Source organism: Neolamprologus brichardi, chromosome 22 (genome assembly GCF_056152115.1).
Source record: "Neolamprologus brichardi isolate AB-2024 chromosome 22, ASM5615211v1, whole genome shotgun sequence".
NCBI classification, from domain to species: domain Eukaryota; kingdom Metazoa; phylum Chordata; class Actinopteri; order Cichliformes; family Cichlidae; genus Neolamprologus; species Neolamprologus brichardi.
This window is the reverse complement of record NC_142124.1, coordinates 26,865,066-26,887,500: the sequence shown is the minus strand read 5'-3', so window position 1 is coordinate 26,887,500 and position 22,435 is coordinate 26,865,066. Positions and strand designations below refer to the sequence as shown.

Sequence of the window (22,435 nt, the reverse complement as noted above, 5' to 3'; positions counted from 1 at the left end):
TTCTATTTCTTCACCATCATTTTAAATATGACATATATTTATGTTTAGGTTCGGTTTATTAAAAGATAGAAGACAAAAATACCACTAAAGAGATCTTTCTGAAATCCAAAGACCTATGGGGAAAAGCCAGTCGACCAACTGTTGCTTAGCTAATAAAAAGCTGCCTGGGAGCTCAGACAGAGTTGTGCATTTTACATGAGTAGTAATTAGAAGAGAATACAAAACTCAGATGCCCCTGGGGAACATGTCTTAATGGACCAGATCATTTGGCCATCAGTTAGAGACAGGAGGTCCCAAATCACAGCGTTAGCACTAACGTAGCCGTGACAGGCCACCGGGGAAAAGATGAATGACATTGACTAGTCTTCCCTGTGCATTTATATACGAGCACAGCCAAGATGAAAGAGCTAATACTGAATAAGACGACTCGTGTTTCTGCTATTAGAAATGGGTGCTCCCTTTGCATGTTGCAACTAGGTTCTAAAGATTTCCTCTGAAGCGACAGGCTTGATGACTCTCAGAGGAAATCAAGTTCTCCCTTTCACAGTTTGCTCAAATATAAACAATTCTCACGTGGGTAAAGCTCGGAGGTTTAACTTAATGAGTGATGCATTCACAGGAGCTAACCTTTAAAGAAAAATAAAAAGCTACGTGTAAGGCAAACAACCAAAAGGGGGTAAAAAACAAGGCTCACACTCAACTGTAGTTCTGTTTTGTTTGTATTTTATATAGAAGGAAATGCAGTAAATTATACATCTGAGCTCATCAAACCGCTACCTGGAGCATGAAAGAGTCTATAGAATGTCTTGGTTACATTTTTGTAGCAAAGAGCAAAACAGAGGCAAAATAAAAATATAATAAGAAATCTAGAAATCTCTGGAGGCTTCCACACTACATCTTGGTGACACATCCCACAGCCTTAACACCATCTATTTTCCCATTTCTCCCCGCTCATGTTTCCTCACGTCAACTCGCACTGAGGCACGAGCGATGTACCTGCTGCAGCCCGGAGACAACAGACAGCCATATGCTGATAAAGTAGGGAAAGTAAAGTTATGGGCACAGCTGTGGTTCACAGGCAGCATTTCAAACCGCAATCAGTGACGACTGTGTAGTGCCAACAGGTAAATAAAGCACAGGGAAATAAATGGCTTGTAGGAACAAATCCAATGGCACTGCACAGTTCTGTATACTTACAGCTCATGATGATTATGCCTTTTGGTTAGTCTCCATTATTTTACATTCCCTCAACTCTCAAGAACACCACAGTTAGAAATCTAACCAACACCTGAGAACTGTGGCACTTTGAACATTTTGCATAAACACAGATGATGATCATGGACATCAACAGCATGCTCACAAAAGTCTACAAAATCTTTTCTCTTTGTCGCAGTAAAGTTCAGTTCAGCCTTCAGAGACTGACACTATCCACCATGATACAGAGGCCAAAGCCAAGATGTCTGGGTGCACAGGAAGTCTAATCGTAGGTTGACTGAATTATTGCTTTTATCCTGTGTCTCTGTGAATAAAACGCTATTGACTTGTTTACAACCAAAGTGAGCTTTGATATTAAAGCTTTCTGTTATTACATCAGTGTGGAGCCCTGGAAGTGAAAAACACAGTATTTCATTTTTCAGCTTTTGTAATAAGCATTAGTTACTGTACTGGGCAAAAAGCCTCGAGCCACACCTTGGAAAAAAACCAAAAAAAAGGTGGGGAAATAGGTGCAGTGATTTATTGAATCGTGCAAACACACACGCACATACAGTATATGAAGCAAAAAAACAGAATCTGTACAATTCTAATGAGCTTAAAGTCAATATTTGGAATGACTAACATTACTCTTCTCATGGGAGTGACACTGCAGCGTCAACTCACATTCTCTGCTAAAACGTGCAATTTTCTATAGACGTCAATAACTAGCGTTTTGGATAAAGACCGGTAGTAATGGATAGCCCGGAAAGAAAACGTGTTATTAACTGTGCTGAATTGTGTTCATCTTGAAAAAGCTCCTTCAGGTAAAGATGAGATAATAATGTTCACTTTGTGCTGCACTTTTAGATTTCTTGGTGAGATGCCATTGCTTGGCCAACACTAAACATCCCATTCATTCATTTTCAATACACTGGTGAGTGCCATTTAGATAAATTTGCATGCTATCTGACGTGGATTCATCTATAACTTCAGGGTCATTGTAGTATGACGTCTATGGCAGCAATAATAACTAACAATAAGTGGTTAGATTGGGGGAAAAAACATGACGATAATCTAATAACTAATTTCCACTGTCACAATGCTATAGTCTCTGCATTGCTAGCAGTTGCTACAGACGGTGTCTAGTCTTGAACAGTTGCCATATCAGTTCATCTGACTTAACTACTATCCAACATTTTAACTAAATAAATGGTGAAAATAAATGGAAGGCGTCCAACTGTTAATGTCATGTTAACTGAAAAACACAACCTAAATTCTAACAAAGTGAAGGCTCCTACTTGGTCTCGCAGTGGATTTCCAAAATTTTATGGTGTGAAATGGAATGATTAAATCAGCCACGACAGAGTTCAGTCTTTTAGATAGACAAAATGCTATTTCCACTGACAAACTACTATAGCTGATGCAACTAACAGTGGGTTGAAACAACAAACGCATATTTTTCAGATGTCTTTGGAAACATTTAACAGTCATTTCAGATTTGATTCCCAACGTCATGACCAGTTTCAGAGTCTATAAATCTTGGGGTTGTCACATAACTAAAAACAGCAGAAAAAAAAAAGAAGCTATATGCAAGGAGCTTAGTTTAGCATGATGGGACGGAGCTCTAAGGTAAGCACAGGTTGGGGTGACACGCATAAATGCATCAGTTGTCACTCTAGACACCCATTGCTAAAACAAAGCACACAAAAAAGAGTGAGAAAATGCCACCTCTGGCGGAAAATGGCCTGACACAAACCTGCAATCAACTTTAAATGCTTAATTTCTTCCACAGGCACAGCATCCTATAGCTAAATTCACACAGTCTTCAAAAATCACAACCCAAAGCGCTATACAACTGAACATAAAGTTGGTTGTGAATAAGCCAAAGGGGAGAGATAAGAAAGAACATTTTTAATCCTACGCCACAGAGGAGAAAATCATTCAGTTGTTCAGTTGGAGTTTCACACTTGGGCAGACAACTGTGGCAGTTATAAATATCTCTATCACGAGCCGGGATCTGTATATGTGGAGAGAGCTGAACTGCCATCGGCAGGGCTGGGCTTCTAAAAATAGCAGGCAGGTTGGCTGGCAGGCAGCAAGCTGACTCTGACTGTCTCTACTGGATTTGATTAGGCCTGAAGAAGCTCTGCCCGCCCACCCCCAACACTCACCCAACTGTGTGTGTGTGTTGGACAGCATTTCTTTTCCAAAGGCATAGCTCTTTCTCACTGCACACAGCCACAGGCACACTCGTCTACTGTTTCAAAAGTGCTTACATTAGCTTTTCTCAAGCACGATTCAATTTTCCTTGTTGCCAGGATGTTTAAGATGAATGTCTTGGAATATGTGTGTGTCTGGGACTTACCGACAATCTGAAAATAAATAAAACCTTGCTCAAGTTATGACATAGTAATGGTGTGTTATGAGGTTCAAAAGGTAACAAAAAAAAGAATAAATTCTGGAAAGGTTTTTGAAGTTTGCTGAGTCAATGCTTCCTGAAGAGATTTCGAAAATTTAGCTCCTAAACTCATCATAAGAACTAACGAGTGTTTCTACATTAACGGATACAGAATCATCTAGATTTATGTTTATAACCACAACCTCACACAGTATTACTAGTTTGAGAATATTTTAACTAAATATTCACATGAGCTGAACCCCATTTGAACCCATCGGCTCGGGCACGTGTGTGAAATGTGTGTCATGTGTTGTCTGGTTTCCATTTACATCCTGTTCAAAAATCTAAATTTTCCATTGTTGTGAATATAAGCATGAGTGAATGTTTGTAACAATGTTTCAGACCATTTAACTTCTTTTCCCTTGTTTGTTTTGTTAGTCTGAACTGCTAAACTGATTTTTCTAAACTTAAGCTGTCATTTGCACTCTTCTGTCACTGTCTGTGATTATGTAGCCACAATCTTTGACACCGTAGTGTTTTTACACAACTTCTGTTGAGTGTCTTTGTGGACTTTAGTCCTATAAGAGCTGAGAAGACCATGATGAAGTTAAAACTAACCAATAATGAATAGTTTTTTAATTGAAATGACCGAAAAGCAGAAAGAAAAGACTTCAGATCCAAAGAGACTCAATACACAGAAACAGCAGATAGCTGTGCAGACAGATTGCTGGCTATTGCATTAGAATGCTGAGGAAGTCACAAACAATTCCAGCCTGACAGATGTTATTATTCTTTCACAAAAACATTATCCAAGTGCAAATCTATAGGCTACAGGCTGTTATCATTTTCACTCAGTGGAAGACTAAGGCACAGCTAAAGAAATCTGACAAATAGAGCAGGTTTTAGGCAAAGACAGAGTTTCTTTGGTTCGGATCATTTCTGCTGAAGTCTCTTAATTCACCGAAGTCACCTGAGGGTCCTGAATGTGTGGACAATTCCACTGAAAGCTGGTGAAAGCGACTTGCTTGTAGCTGGACAACAAAGTAATTCTTTAGAAGGAACAAAGTGTTAGTATTTTAAGGTTTTAATATTTTGTTTGAAGTGTTTTAGAGGTGTTGATTCAACTGATAATCAGAATGATGCCTTCACATTATTACTGCCATGCAATGCTGTGAAGCTACTCAGGAAGACCTCAGGAAGCTACAGATCAGGGATGAGGTTTACTTTATGAACCAATAGTGAAATTGTTGAACAGACACAATTATACATCGAGTATAAGCAGAGAATAGAAAAGGCTCTGAGCATCAAATCCACTTTGGGAGCCCCTGTCAGAGACATTACTGCAGAAATGTCTTCCAAATAACCACCTGCAATGAGACTATTTCATTTCATATTTGTCTGGGTTAGGAGGTGCAAGTCGCACAGAAAATTGTGCACTCCAAGACCCCTGATTCTGACACAAGGAAGCCCGGTAAAAGCTTTCTGTCCTAGAATGTTTCCCTCAGAGGAGCACATACATCTACACTCTAACCTCAATCTCTATACTCCAATAATGTGGCATTATGAACAGGAGAGCAAAATTGCACTGGATGCAGTCTCACAGCATGCTGGACATTTGGCGTTTTGAAGATAATCGTCGAATGTGTCTGAGGGGCCAGCCTATTTCTGTAGCACAGCTTCCCCTCGAAATGCCCCTGATGACATCGGGCGAGCGCCAAAGAAAGGTTCACAGGAGGGCTAAGTGAATGAACTGGACTGCACACCAGCCGGTGTTAGTGAGTCATGCACAATCACAAAAGTGGGATTACTGTTACTCAAGTCACCCTACACTAGAATCCACACAAAAAACTCCACAGCTGCTCCTACTCCAAGTAAGTTTCATGTTTTCAACAGAGACAAGCACATCAGATGTTTGTGTCCACGACCAAGGTTCTGGCACCACAATCAAATAGAACTGAGCTTCACGAGGTGATGGACTCCCACTGAGGACAGACTGAAGCATAAAGCTATGGTGACGAGGTGAGTAAAGTAATTGACAGTGTCAAGGAAACCCAGTTAAGGACATGCCCTCGCTCTCGCAGGAGATGAGTGCCTGAAGATTTGAAGATAATCGTGAAAAACGGCACATCCGAGCAGCCACGTCTCCTTCACCTACTGTGGATCCACTCCACCCTGACAGCACACACACATTTTCAAGCCCACAGGCATTTGCAGTTTGGTAGAAGCATTGAAAAACAGGTGTTAAGATTGAGCGTTGGAAGGTCAGTGAGATAAACATGTGGACTCCTCCTGTGCTGAATACAGAGCAGTCATGATTGATCGCACTTACTCATAGTCTGCAAATATTCATGCCAAGAAACACAACAGTGCCAGATAACACATTGACCATATTTACAAAACATGAAGGAATATGATTTATTGAAGAAAGCGTGTAGAAGCATATGCCTGTCAGTTAATAGTAGACAAATTTGGTATAGGTGCTAGAAACAAATTCACACTTCACTGGCCCAGCAAAGACAGAGATACACAGAGAACAGGGTACTGTAGTGCCAAGCCAGTTTGGCTAGAAGGGTTTCAATTTCCGGTGCATCTGTCCATCCATCCCCCGGCCAAAAACCGTTATTATCAGCTAATACAAATTCTCTCTCATCCAATCACACACACACACAATGACGAATTAACAGTATTCATATAACAGTAGCTGTATGCTAAAAGGCACTAAAACATGGAGAGAGTTCATAAAGGATGATCAAATGGTTAGAAAGCCATCTCGTTACAATAGCAATGTTTAAAGTTTCTACGATGTAAACACTTCTTCTTCGCTGGGTTTGTGAATTAATGTGGGTTGCTACTATGTCTTACCAATATAGAAAGAGAAGACGAATGGACGAGAGAAGACATATGGAAGAAAGCGCTGCTGGCATTCACGCATAAATTGCTTCCCAGAAACAACCATGTCGCAAAAATATCAATATTGTACAATCCCATAAAACCACAGATTGGATTTAATAACAGCAATTATCGTGCTCAGCGCCAAATTCAGCTCTCTGCAATATCTGTGCAACTGCATAATGGTTAAAATCAGTAAATGCCTGCTTGTCAATGCAAATGCTAAAAAATAAAAGGGCAAAATTTAATGAGGTTCAAATGAGTCGTCATTACCAAGCTAGAGTATAAATTGGCTTTACTATGAATATTAGGGGTGCAACGATACTCGTATTGATATTGAACCGTTCGATACAGTGCTTTCGGTTCGGTACGCATATGTATTGAACAATACAAAAATTTTAATTTATTTTATCAACTTTCCTTCTGACGATGCTGTCTGTGTTGAGAGCTCAGTGGATCTGCGCTCGACAGTGCAGCGTAGGCGGAGTAGTCGAACGCAGATTCACTGAGCGCAGGGCAAGCTAGCGAGACAGAAGTTAAGCTCTCCTTGCAACATGGCAAATTGAACCCCCCCTAATTCAGATGTGGCGTTTGGAACTATTTTGGTTTTCATGTGAGGTATGACCCTGAAGGTAAGCGTCATGGACTAAAGTAAAACAGTATGTTGGATGTGCCACGCAATGCTCAGTTACATTGGTGGGAACTAGTGTGTTAGCGCAGTTAGCTCGTTAACGTGTTGGCCGTCCAGCCCCACGCACGGGGCTAACCGCGGTAGCTCGTTAACGGAGATTTGCCATGTTGTGGCGTTAACGTCATTTCAACGAGATTAACGCTGACAGCACTAGTGGGAACACAACGAATATGACTGCACATTTACGCCGACGTCATCCTAGTGCAAAGACAAGTGGAAGCAGACAAAAACAACAAGCACGCATGCTACAAACTTTACCTGAGTCATTTAGACAGCCGTTAGCACATGATTCTCCTTATGGGGACCTGATATGTTTAATATGCTGCTGAGAATAGAGCCCAGAAGAAGCGTATAGTATAGCTTTTATTTTGGAAAGAGCCATTTCTCTGTAATAAACTCTCTTTTCCAAAGATGAGTGATTTCTCGATCAGATAGATTTATTTTTTATTACTTTGTTGTTTCAGCAACATTAAATTTAAAAACTGTACTTTTGAGTTAAAATATATATTTATAATTTTAATAAATGACAAATTAAAAAGCATGAACATTTTTTTTTGTATCGAAAAAATATCGAACCGTGACACCAAAGTATCGAACCAAACCAAACCGTGAATTTTGTGTATCGTTGCACCCCTAATGAATATGGTTATGGCAAGTTTGTAATTTAAGTTTTTAAATGAATTTGAAAAAAAGACCAACTTTATACAGTTTATCCAGGTTAGCAGGTGAGCTAATGTTAAATAACTTTAGCCAAAACAGAGCAGCTCAGGGTCAGATGTGACCCCCAAAATCAATAATGAATTCAATGTCCTTCTGATGTTGGCCGTTCTTTTCCGCTCGACGCTGATCAAATTCCAGTTGGTAGAGGCTTCGCTGGATAAAACTGAATAAACAAACATGAGCATATCTGCTCACGCAAACAAATTTCTTGCCAAACCAATGCAGCAGCAGCTAGCTGGGTTGCTTGTTCACTCTACTTCCTGAAGCCACATCATCCTTTGTTTCCTACCTTTATGCTGGAATCTGTCTTGTACTGTGAGCCTTTGTCCTATGTAATGTATGTTATGTAATGTATGTTATTGCTGTTCCGTGTTGATGCTATGGGGTATTAAAGTTGCGTAAAGCATGTTTAAATTTCAATGTCCGTCAAGAAAGTCTGAGATGTTACACGCCAAACTTCAGCCTGACCTCTATGGGTGCTTTTACACATATATCCTCCTGTTTCTGCTTTGATTTTTATTTGAGTCTACTTAGCGTTTACATTGGTGACGTCATAGAGAGTGCCTGTTTTAGGGATGGCGTCCTCTATCATCCTGTGTCAAGGGGTGAAATCAAATTCTTTTGACCGACAGTAAGCCGTGCAGCACATGAACCTTTTATGTCCCCTCTCTCTGGTGTCATAACGAGGTCAGTGATATGAAAGAGACTATAAAAACATAAACAGCGTACATGTCAATATAGATCTATATATTAAAGGAATACATTTACCTGATGGTCACCACTACTGATCTAATGGCTTAAGCAATCTTTTTCCTTTTTACTCAAAATAAACCAACTGGGCTTGACTGTTCCTTACAATCAAAAGATTTATTACTATGTTAGCTTGTGTACTAATACTAAAACAACAAAGCTGCTCTCATAAAATCTTGTGGTTTGCCATTAAAGCTTTAAAGCCAAGGAACTTTAGCAGAGTGCACTTGAAAACAAATCAGCTGCTTCGTTTTGATTAACGTGGAGTCGGTACGAGCAAATTCTGTTTCTGTCATTAAGGAACCCACCCACATTTCTGCATGTTTCAGAGCTCATTATTATATAACGTTTGTAGCAGAAGCTGGGGTAACTTCCTAGGGAAAGTATTTGTGCTAACCCCTTCCAAAGCCAAAGAAGTCAGTGGGTCCAACTTTGGGTGACGGATTGTTGTGTTGGTGTTGTACTGATGCTGGCACTCTTATTGTTTTATTTTGGTGGAAATGCGTGAAACAGACTCTGGATTGTCCACTTTTACAGCAACGGTGCCTCTTAAGCAGTCCATACATGGTCCACACCTGATTTTGACTGAAAGCTTTCAAGACATACAAACACACAGCTTGTTAGAAAAATCACAGTTATTAATATTGGGTGTACAGTCATCCAACAATGATAGAATCCACTCACTAACAGCAAATAACACCAAACTTATTTGCTGGGATGTTGAATAATGCCATACCTGTTCCTCCCTTGTACGTTAAAATGCATTAAGAGTGTGCTGGGTCCTGTAGGTTTGAGTCAAAGTGCTGAAAACAATACACCCTATAACAACAATGAGTCATACAGCTGCAAACCCAGAATAAATTTGCTATAGCATGCAGGCATAGGCGTCTATTGTGCACACAGTGGAATGAATCACTCTGGTGTCTACTGCATGTCCAACAATACATCTACAAGAAAGAAAAGAAAAAGCTCACGTCCTTACAACCTGCTCTAAAGCAGAACTCTAGCACGACCAGAGTCTCTTTGTAATTATCTTTTTATGGAGGTTCGTGCACCATATTCTGCTTTTAAACCCAGAATCAAACTCTGCCTCTAATAAGCCTAACCACTGATTAAAATGTCCAGCCCATCTTAAACAATGGCTGAGCAGTGGATATTTAACAACTTATCCAGCAAATCCTAAAGATGAGAATTCAGAGTTTTACCAGAAAAAGTGTTATGCAAAATGAGAAAGAGATCCAATCAATGACAGTTGGCCTAGCGTCACTGAGAATACATACAACTCTGTGTAGGAAGTACAGAAAATTAAAATAGAATTTTGATAATAAGATGTTCTCTCTGAACAAACTAATATTGCAGCTGCTTTTGACCTTGCACTGCAGATTATCCAAACCATAGACAAAAAGGCTCAAAACACAAAGACATCCTGTCATTTAAATTCCAGCTCCATATTTTTGTTCTTTGTCTCTGCTGGAGTTACTCTGCATGATTCCAAATAATCCTCATGCATCTCATCCTGGGCACTGGTGCAGTCCCTCAGTTCATCCCCTGTCTGAAAAAAGCTGTTTACTTTCCTTTCCCCTCCCTTCATGCCAACTCGAACAACAGGTGGGTGGGGCCTCTTTGCTCATAGCTAAAGCTTTGCATCTGAGGTGAATATATTAGGAATTTGTTCTCTCACCAAAAACTGAAACCAAGGGTTTAGAGCAGGCTGTAGCCTGAACGCTGGTTAACAGGAATTATTTATACAGTGGGGCAAAAAAGTATTTAGTCAGCCACCGATTGTGCAAGTTCCCCCACTTAAAATGATGACAGAGGTCAGTAATTTGCACCAGAGGTACACTTCAACTGTGAGAGACAGAATGTGAAAAAAAAATCCATGAATTCACATGGTAGGATTTGTAAAGAATTTATTCGTAAATCAGGGTGGAAAATAAGTATTTGGTCAATAACAAAAATACAACTCAATACTTTGTAACATAACCTTTGTTGGCAATAACAGAGGTCAAACGTTTACTATAGGTCTTTACCAGGTTTGCACACACAGTAGCTGGTATTTTGGCCCATTCCTCCATGCAGATCTTCTCAAGAGCAGTGATGTTTTGGGGCTGTCGCCGAGCAACACGGACTTTCAACTCCCGCCACAGATTTTCTATGGGGTTGAGGTCTGGAGACTGGCTAGGCCACTCCAGGACTTTCAAATGCTTCTTACGGAGCCACTCCTTTGTTGCCCGGGCGGTGTGTTTTGGATCATTGTCATGTTGGAAGACCCAGCCTCATTTCATCTTCAAAGTTCTCACTGATGGAAGGAGGTTTTGGCTCAAAATCTCATGATACTTGGCCCCATTCATTCTGTCCTTAACACGGATCAGTCGTCCTGTCCCCTTGGCAGAAAAACAGCCCCATAGCATGATGTTTCCACCCCCATGCTTCACAGTAGGTATGGTGTTCTTGGGATGCAACTCAGTATTCTTCTTCCTCCAAACACGACGAGTTCAGTTTATACCAAAAAGTTCTACTTTGGTTTCATCTGACCACATGACATTCTCCCAATCCTCTGCTGTATCATCCATGTGCTCTCTGGCAAACTTCAGACGGGCCTGGACATGCACTGGCTTCAGCAGCGGAACACGTCTGGCACTGCGGGATTTGATTCCCTGCCGTTGTAATGTGTTACTGAGGGTGACCTTTGTTACTTTGGTCCCAGCTCTCTGCAGGTCATTCACCAGGTCCCCCCGTGTGGTTCTGGGATCTTTGCTCACCGTTCTCATGATCATTTTGACCCCACGGGATGAGATCTTGCGTGGAGCCCCAGATCGAGGGAGATTATCAGTGGTCTTGTATGTCTTCCATTTTCTGATGATTGCTCCCACAGTTGATTTTTTCACACCAAGCTGCTTGCCTATTGTAGATTCACTCTTCCCAGTCTGGTGCAGGTCTACAATTCTTTTCCTGGTGTCCTTCGAAAGCTCTTTGGTCTTGGCCATGGCGGAGTTTGGAGTCTGACTGGTTGAGGCTGTGGACAGGTGTCTTTTATACAGATGATGAGGTCAAACAGGTGCCATTCATACAGGTAACGAGTGGGGGACAGAAAAGCTTCTTACAGAAGACGTTACAGGTCTGTGAGAGCCAGGGATTTTCCTTGTTTGAGGTGACCAAATACTTATTTTCCACCCTGATTTACGAATAAATTCTTTACAAATCCTACCATGTGAATTCATGGATTTTTTTTTCACATTCTGTCTCTCACAGTTGAAGTGTACTTCTGGTGCAAATTACTGACCTCTGTCATCATTTTAAGTGGGGGAACTTGCACAATCGGTGGCTGACTAAATACTTTTTTGCCCCACTGTACATACACCAACCTCATTTTGTTAAATTCTTGGCCATGTATGATATGAGCTTCAACTATTAATAATTGCATATACTTAATAAAAAGATCAAAAATATTTTACATTTTGTTGTAAGTTTTTTTTCTGTTTAGATGGCCATTAATCACACAAAACACACAAAAAACAAATATAATAAGCAGTTTTGCATTATGCAGTATAACCAAATATTTACATTAAGTTAAAGTAATATAATATAAAGCACAATATCGACTTTTTGTTCATCTACGATCATTTGGCCCAGTCTTTTTTTCCCTTTATAAGATAAAGTAAGTGTAAGTGCTAGACAAGTCTTTGCAGAAGCTTCTAAGTTCACCAAGGCTTAGACTATGAAAAAAGGTTTTTGTTTTTTTTCCCCTCCCAACAATTAGTCATCATCCTATCAAACTTTTCAATGGAAAAGATGTGTTTGGTAGCACATCTGAACATCAAACAAAATATGTTTTCTCTCTGGATGATTCATACAGGACAAAGCTTTCACAGGTATTGTGGCATTGTGACTTTCAAAGGCAACACAATGCCACAATGCAGTCTCCACACTTGCAGGTGTCTGCTGTGCTACAGGTGAACCCTCAGCAACTAGACTCAGTCAGACCCCCCATTTCTACCCTTCAGATACCCACAAGTCCTCAGTGAAACTACATCCCCTGCTGATCCTGTGCATTCTCATTCTGTCGGTCTCCTTTCCACCACTCTTTATTACCTAGTCTAATTTATTCTCCTGTTCACTCTTGCTATTTTTGTACAAAAACCCAAGATGTTCCCCTCGTGTCTACAGCTCAGATTCAATGAGCAGAGCATCAGGAGCTAAGATGTATTACCATTCACATAAACACACTGCTTCCACAGACATTTACAAGAAAGTCTAATTGACAGTAAATTGTGCAAAACCATGCACACACAGTATACAGAGCTATTGGTGTGAACAGGAAGAAAGTAAGAAAGTAAAGAAACTAGCCAGAGATACTTAACATTTGAGAAAAGGTGCAGTGAGATTGGACAAGGATGAAAATGGATTTTCACTAAACCATACAACAAGCCAGAAAGCACGAGAAACAGACTGTTTGCATTTTGAACTGAGCAAAGGTTTCCTTTCTTCCCCACGCACTTCAGAGAGGCTTTTATTTAGTCACCTTAACGTGGCTGTACTCAGCCTTGCTGGACTCACTGCCGACGGGCTTGGTTTCAGCCCTGGGTTTGAGGACTTGGCGGAGGGGACTGGAGATTGGTAAGCCCGTCACACTGATTCCATCTGTTGACAAAGCACAGCAAAACACAGTCAGAAAAAAACAAGAAATCATTAAATTGAGGTTAGCAGAGCATTTACATCATTTGTGGTTCGAGTATTTCTACAACTGTTGGGTATCATTATAAAATATCGTCACTCCTAAGGTTTCTTCATGGGGTAGTGCTTAGAAAGCTGAGAAAGACCTAAATTAGATCTGATGCAAAACAACTGTTTAGTGTTTTTAAACAGAATCTGTCTTTTGACAGATAATTCACTCAGCATGGCAGGTCTACAATTTCAGCAGAAGCCAAAACTATGAGGAGCAACACTTAGTACAGAGACAGTTTAGAGGCTAGTCTTTAATTAAGACCCAAAACAAAGAAGTGCAGCTAAAACGTTAAAAGAATTGGTACCAAACTATGTGTGAATTTCCTCAAATGTGAACTGAAATCATAAAATGTATTGCTAGCTAGTAGTAGCAACTATATTTTACAGACTCTTGCACAGATATAGTACCTTGCCGCATCCCAGAATACAAAACATACACGACCACAGAAGCGTTTTAGCTCAATCTTGCAACGTGAGCCTGATAGTTGGTCTGGATCGAGGTTGGCGATCACCAACGGACCACACACACGGGGTGTGAAAACAGCCCTGGTCTAATCTGTTAGCATGATTATGTTCTGTAAGTGGTCCTGTGAGTGAGGCCTAATTCCAATCTGTCAACTATATGACTACGACTATATGACACACAACATAATTATAAAGGCGGACTCTGTTTCAGACGTTGTAAGGAAGAGGACTCCCTTACTATATTTATTTATATTATACTATCTGTATAGCACTTTAGAGCACACCTTTCACTTTATTAAAAGCACCTTATCAAGCACTTTATTTGGCATTGCACTTTAAGCATGGATTTGCACAGTAAAACATTTGCACACAAGAAGTTTAAATATTTATTGACTATTTATTGGGAATTTTAAAATCAGTTGGTAGCCTTATTTCAGATCCTGCACAGCTGCTCCTCATCAAGGAATGTGGTGGTGGTCTGTCAGGAGAAAAGAATGGTGATTGAAATTGTGATAAAGGTTTACCAGTAAGGAAAACTAATGCAAATGTGTGTGAAATCTAGGGATAAAAGTGGTCCAAATAAGTGTAAGATAATGATTACTCACCTTTCTTGCCTGTGTCCTCCTCAGGGTGTTTGGGCAAATGTTTCCCCGGGGGTCCAGACACCATTTAAAGGTTCCGGGAGAGACCATTGGTAAAGAGAGTGTGGTGAATCTTTTTGTGCTTGGGTTTCTGGGTTTTTATAATATTGGGTTTGGTGTAATATTAAAGTGTGAAATATTTATTAATATGTAAATGTGAAATGTATTTGTGTATTTATTTATTCTTATTGATATATTGTATACTGTGGTGGAAGGTTGGGATTTAATAACTTACCTGAGAGTGGAATAATGGTTAAGTCTGTGACAGCTGAACATATTTAAGGCTGCCAGTTGTCATTAGTGGTGGATTTTTTGTGCTGTGAAGAAGCTCGACAAATTGTTGTAAGGAGAGCTGCATAGAAAAATAAATACTTTGTTCCACTACACTTGTCTTGGTCCACCTCACTGTGTTTCCAGCCGCTAAGGGCCGCCCTGTTACAGACGTATTCAGATGAAATCTTTATCTAAATCTCTCACATTTCTTCATTCTCTTTTTCTTATTATTTCGTTTAGGCAACTTACATGCTCTATAAAAGGGAGAAAGATCCTAATGTATGTGTGCTGCTTCCTCACTACTGGACTGTCACTTCCCTTTCTTGCTGTTAATTGGCTCCTGGTGGTCCCTCCAAAAAGCCATTGGGCGAAACCTGAGCCCCCATCAATACTCTGCATGGGTTATTTTATAGGCTAAGTTGGTACACCTCTGATAACTGCCAGCACACAGCTAAATATTAGTAATACATATTTCTGCATCAGTTACTGTAACTTGCACACATGCTCAAAGATAACTAACTTAATCAGGACAGCAACAATTAGCATGAGCACGACTTAGGGTCAGAGGAAATTAGTGGGTACCCTGAAACTAACACACAGTGATGAACCTTTATAGTTATGCTGTTCCGAAAGGTCTTGATTAACCTTTATGGTCATTCTGTAAGTTCTAGTGTGTAGTGCTGTCAACATATATTGCATTACACTGAGAGATCTACCAATTTCTCTGCTGTCACTGACATAAAATCATGTGTATACACAGCAGAGGTTTACCCAATGATACAAAATATCAGTGGACTTTATCTCAGCCTGCTGATATCATTTTTCCTATTAGATAGCAAACATAGTTCATCTATTGCATCACAATAGCTCTACGGTCTGATTTTCAAACTTTTAAATAACAGAAAATCTGAGATCACTGGGTTTATGGTACTATTTTGTGCATGAGGATATGAATGAATGATTTTATGTCCATGACCTGAAAGAAGCAGCATGGACACAGGAGCAGCTGCACAATCAGCAGCTGTTAGGCACCACCAGAGGGGCTGCTGCGCTTTGAACTCACTGAAACAATACACAAAAATGACGCCCACAGCTTAAGCTCTGACGTCAAAGGAATCATGTCACTCTCCGACGTCAGGAGGATAAAAAGCCCTGCAATTTCCCCCTAGAGAAGGGAAATTACCGGCCTTTGCAGCAGCTTGGGCTATTGGGTTCATGATGGACATATTCACAAACTGTCCAACTCTAAAATAGCTACATAGAAAACAGTTCAATAGAACCACATGGAAGAGGTCTGTCAAAGGGACTTGCTTGTACTAAAGGATTACACTACTGTGCTGCTACAATTCATTTAAGTGAAAATTTGGATTATGCTAAAAATACAACAACCAATAAACATGGATATGTTGCATTTCCGACTAACAACTTGGCAGGAAAAACAAATGAATATAGCCGTAACAAGCGTGAGCAGATGAGAAAAAATCTTAGTAAAAATAGCAAGAATTCATAAATGGTAGAAAGAACACACAGATTTCCTTCTTGCATATTTTTTCATGAAATAAATAAGAACAGTTTGTTCAAACACACAGTGCTTCGGGCTCTTTCGTCTCTAACTGCAGTCTATTTTAAATAAAGGCCTGATTCTCGATTCGGAACGTATTAGTAAGGACCCAGGCACTTTTTGAGAAAATTCTCAAACTAATTAATTATCCTCTGCCCACCTGCTGCAGATGAAGGGGACTTTGATCTAACCAGAGGCTTCATTTAGGTACACCTACAATAACAGACTTCTGGGGCCATCTGGGGGCAACAGAAACAAGTTGAGAACACAACACTGATTTACTTTATCATCAACTTTTATCATCACGTTTTATTGCAAACTTGTTGGAAAACAAGCTGCTTATTTACACATCTAACATTTACACTGTTATTCATTTGGAGTCTTTTTTTTCTGACCACCTGGCAAATGAAAGACAAATAATAACTTGAATCTGGAGAAAAATCTTTTTTTGCTCCACTGTGTTTAACAGCTGGTAGGTAATTGCTTCTTTCTGCAGTTTTGTGCTGAATGAGGAGCTTTTTTCCAGCCAAACAAGAAAGTTGCAAAGATACTGTTGCGCTGTTTTCACTGCGTTGCCACGTTGCCACATTAATATGTTTGAGGTGGGTCTAATATCATGTTCATGTAATAAATGTCAGGTGAAATGCAACTGATGTGTGAGTAATTGTATTTTATATTATTGAAGAAAAACTAATTATCATATAATACTGAAGAAAAAAGCAGAACCAAGTGTCTCCTGCAGTTATTAGAGCCAATACTGCATATTCTGCTGCAAAGTGTAGCTGCAGGATTTAGATACACGGCTACTACTGCATTAACATTAACAAAGAAATGAATGATTTATCTTGCTGTAATTAACAACCATAAGTGATATCAGATGGATATTAGCTGAACTACTAAGCAGAGATTTCAAAAATAAGTAACTCAATACTCACCCACCAAAAATGGTGCTTTTGTAAATGAAAGCAACCAGCCTAGTTGCCTTTTAATGTTAATACGAGGTATTAGGGCAGCACGGTGGTTAGCACTGTTGCCGCACAGCAAGAAGGTCCTGAGTTCAATTCCACCATCGGGGTCTTTCTGTGTGGAGTTTGCATGTTCTCCCCGTGTTTGCATGGGGTACTCCGGCATCCTCCCACAGTTCAAAGACATGCAGTTAGTGGGGATAAGTTAACTGGTTAATCCAAATTGCCCATAGGTGTGAATGCGGGATTGAATGTAAGAGCGAATGCCCTGCGACAGACTGGTGACCTGTTCAGGGTGTACCCCGCCTCTCGCCCTATGACAGCTGGGATAGGCCCCAGCGCCCCCTGCGACCCTGAAAAGGGTAAGTGGAAGTGGATGGATGGATGAACCAGGTATTACAATGGTTACACTATGACAGCTCAAATATTAGCCATTGCAAATATATTTATATATTTGTTATTTGTAGTTATGCACTCACTTACGCTCTCCCCGAATTTGCTTGGCTCAACTGGTTGTAGGAGCTGTGTTGCAAACAGGGAATATGCAGACTGTCCTCTGGTGGACACACTAAGCCACGTCAACAACCTTAACATGATCTCCTCCATACCTGCTTCATGCCCTGGAGGACGGGGCTGTGGCTCCCCACACCCTCTAGCAGATCATTACATGAAGGAACCTATTAATACAAGCGCGCTCATGCTCACAGGTGTACACACGGGTGCTCACACACACAAACTACACCCTTTTTGGCTCCTACCTCAAAGCACACTGTGTGCTGTCGATAATGTTTAATATTTAGTATTTACTGTTCCTATAGATCATCGTGATATTGTTTATTATATTGCTCTCTTTTTCTTCTGCTTGTTTTCTCTTTTTTCTTTCTCAACAGGTGATTGATATGTATTTTTTGTCTGCTTATTTTGTTGTTTTTTGTTTTTTGCCCTTCATCCCCGTCCCTCTTCTCCACTGTTTTTCTTTCTTTCTCTCCTTTCTTTCCCCCAGTCAAGTCTGTCCTGTATTTAGCAAGTGAAAATAAAATAAAATAAACATTAAATGGTGACTCAAATAGACCATTATGGCAAGGCTGGGATGGACCATTTGGTAAAGTAAATCCGTTGGGCATCTTTCTTCGCCTTTAGACAATAATTCTGATGGCAAAAGAGCCAAAGGGGACAGGCAAAAAAAACCAAAAAACAACCTTAACATGGCTGAAAAGTGTTACTCCTGTTTTGTTTTTTTTTGGGTTTTTTTGATAAACCTTTTTTCTTTTTAAAATGTATTTATCAGCTGTGTCAGCTGGACAGATCGGCAAATACCTAATTTCAGGAAAAGAATAAAAAAATCATTCTGGCTCTACTGCTCAACTTTAAATATCTGAATACATGACGATCCCAGTCTGAAACAAAACAAGTTCCTTGTGGTTAAAATACCCTACAAATAAAGCAGAACAATTGTTATGTATATGAATATAATTAACCATAAGCTCCACCCCCCTCTCACATTGTCAACTGGCATTAACAGTTAAACCATCTTACTAAAACCCCCAAACAGTGGATTCATCTGGACATAGAAACGCTGACTAAATGTTTTGCTAAAGATTCAAATCTGACTGGTTGGCTGACACAGTCTCCTCCTATTTACTTTGCTTTTCAATAGGTTAGCTGTACATGTAGGCATAAACTCGGAGTGCCGGGGAAGGACATGAACCAAAAGTGACGCTTGTAGGACTTTATTAGTCTAATCCACCTTTATGATACACAGTCTCTTTCAGGAGACACACATGACTCGCCGTGTCCTGTGGTAAAGTGGGACCGTGTGAGTAATGAGTGTTGTGATTAACGATGGCACCCCTCACAATCATCACCTCCTTTTTCACCCACCTTCCAATCAGCATCTGTCTTGTTGCCTAACGGCCTCAGGGAAATTCAGGTGAACTCAGCATTTTTATCACAGGCGGCCTTGCTGCCAGTGTTTAAATAGAGGGGCAAAGATTGGGAGTGTCATTTCTGAAATAAATGGAACATTATTAGCAGAGATCTAGACGTCCATGAAATGCAGTGATAATAGGTCAGCTGCACTCACCTTTACGAGGCTTTTTCCTACGAGACAAATATATCTAACAGATTTTGAAATTATGACCGTTACATTCGAATCTTTTTCAATTGGTTGTTCAGAGGAAGAATCATCAAGATAATGGAAAATGCAAGTCAAGCACTGCTGGACCCGATCCTCATTTAATATCAACTTTAACTGTTAAAGATGAACACCGCAGTGCTGATCACTGTGTTTAAAAGCGCTCTGTCACATATTGTGTATTTCAGCATAGTTGTCTTTTCTGGACATCACAATTCATGAAATTCAAACTACTGTGGCATATTTTTCTATGCAGCTGATAAACTTGTTATTATATGCTGCTTAAAATCTAAGATAATAAAAACATCACAGCATAACAAAGTTAATTAAACTGTGCAAGAAGTAAAAACCACTGTGAATCCATTTGACCTGCTTTAGTAAAAAATGAAAGTGACCACATGGGAACAGCAGAAGCAAGAGCAAGACGAACCCCAGAAAAAAGGAAGTGGATTTGCTGACAGCAGCCCCAGACTATTGTTCTCTCTTCATCTCTCCTGACTGATTTTTCTCTAGTTTTACTTTTTATTATGTTCTTGTCACTGCTGTTAGCATGTGATGATACATGCAGGCCATTCAGGGTGCAAAGGTCATGCAGGATGGCACATCGAAACATGAAATAGTAAGGTGTTCCAAGTCTCCCAGCCCAGTCCCTATCTAAAGGTGTAGAGCAGCGGTCCCCAACCCCCGGGCCTCGGACCGTGAGTCGTTTGGTACCGGGCCGCGAGAGTTGAGGCTCAGGTGTGAAATGTATAGTTTTCAGGGTTTTTATCGGTTTTCAGCGTTATTTTGTTATCGTTTTTATCGTTTACTCGGTTTTCCTTGGTCTTTTCACGTGTGTTATGAATAAATCTTCTTTTTTTCGGTACCGGTACTAGTTTTATTTTGTTGTATTTATCCGCGACACCTTAAAGGCCGGTCCATGAAAATATTGTCGGGCATAAACCGGTCCGTGGCGCAAAAAAAGGTTGGGGGCCGTTGGTGTGGAGGACATACAAGGATTACAATAATCTCCAGCAGGCTAGTTCCTGACCAAACTATCAGAAACATGCACATGAGGGTGGCATGAGGGCCTGACATCTTTTAGATGCACCTAAACTCACAGCCCTACATCCTGGATTTTGTTTGACATTTTCCAGAGAATACCAGAAACAACAGGTCCAGAGCCCAGTTCTCTTCATAGTGATGTCCAGGCTAAACACATGTGACAATGAAAGAAGAAAGTCGAGCTGTCAGTTGATGCCCTGAAGCTCAAGCGCACTTAAGTTTTACAGCAGGACAATTATTTGATTATACACAACAGCAAGTCCACCCCTGATTGTTTAAGTCTGGAGAAGTCTAGTCAAAGTCTGAACTAAAATCTGATTGTGATCCTTGCACATGCGCTTAAACAAGCTATGCCTGTTCAAAAAGTCTGCAATGTGGCTGAATTAAAACACTTCTGAAAAGAAGAGTGGGCAAAAATTCCTCCAGTGATGTAAAAGACTGATTAGCAGTTATCGCAAAATGACGTTATCGTTTAAAAACTGTATTCTGTATTCCCTGGGATTATCTTTGTCTAATATTAAAATCTGTTTAATGATCTGAGATATGTAAATGTGGCAAATATGCAAAACACTTAGTTTAGAGCACATAGTTTAAGGCTTAGGACTTTACAATAAAAAATAGTCAAGAAAGGGGTGAGGCATTGAGGCATCCCTCTGCAGAACCAATATGGTAATTATATATAGTAGAATGAACACATATTCCTGTTAAATAAAAAGACCACAAGGGAGGAAATGGTAATTCAAAGCTTCAGCTATGGACAGTCTTTCAGGATCATCAAACCCACAACCTGATCTCTCCTTGATCTGAGGTGGAAGGTGGGACCTTGATTAATTTTTAAAAGTTGATACAGTCTTGTAGAATTTAGTGGAAGTAAGACTAGAGGACCGTCACTAGATGATAATTTGATTTAGCTTTCCTAATCAGGCTAGTGCAGACATTTCTTTGTCGCCTAGAGTACTCTTCAGGGAGAGACCTTGGATCGTTCTTGTGCTTTATCTCTGCTGTTGATGGCAATGAAGACTTGTGAACAGAGCCAAGTATTATATCTGCAACTAATTCTGTTTTTAATGGGGGTTTATAAAATATAAAAACATTAAAAGTTTTGAAAATTTAAAGTTTTCCCATTGCATGGATGGATCAGTAAAAGAAAATACAATCAGTAATAAGTTGTAGAAATAAATTTATTTTTTTGTGTTGGTAATTTGTGCAGAAGATTAGGGGATTGTAGTTGATAAGGCAGTGATTTGAATTTTTAACAATGACATTAGCAAACAGGGTATTTGTGGCATCTTTTAGTTTTTTTATTCATTAATGTTAAGAGGATTTTTTAGATTTTTAATGATGTCAGTTAACATGTGAGGGAAAACAGCTAGCGATCAGAGCTGTTTCCATATTTATCAAATTTAGACATAGTAGCATAGTATTAGCATACATAGCAGTCTGACATAAAACTGCACATCAAAAATAAGTGTGCATGTCCAAACATACAAACACACAGTCAAACATGCATAGTTTGACATACAGTCTTACTTTCATCCCTTCATATGTACACCTCTGTACACTATGAGAAGAACAGAGACCAAAATTAAAATGGAACAGAGAGATTAAAGAAAGCCTAACCTATAAAATTAGTTTTGAGCTGTTATTTAAAACAAAATGATTCGACCAACCTGACAGACTGAGGAAGACTGTTCCAAAGCTTAGGAGCTACAGCCTCTAAAGAATGGTTCTCTGGTTTTAACATAGGCACGTGGAACAACTGAAGACCCCGATCAGACGACAAGAGAGGCCAACTGCTGAGATCAAGTCTCATAGCTCTGCTACAGCAACAGAAGCTGGGCCTTGTAGGGCTTTACATGTTATTAATAAAACTTTAGAATGAATCCTAAATTTCAGCGGAGGTCAGTGAAGGGCAGTAAGCATAGGGATTCAGGCTACAGCTAGTTTTTGTTAGCAGCCTAGTTGCTAGTTTCTAAACCGGGCTT

At 39.9% G+C, this 22,435-nt stretch overlaps 1 protein-coding gene across 1 annotated transcript in view; it reads right to left on the bottom strand.

The window, feature by feature from the left end:
- Positions 1–22,435, bottom strand: part of trappc9 (trafficking protein particle complex subunit 9) — a 242,273-nt gene that overhangs the window by 131,289 nt on the left and 88,549 nt on the right. The window contains exon 18 of the mRNA XM_087835023.1: positions 13,165–13,283. Within this exon, the coding sequence (XP_087691149.1) occupies positions 13,165–13,283 (119 nt within the window). The remainder of the gene's footprint in view (positions 1–13,164; positions 13,284–22,435) is intronic.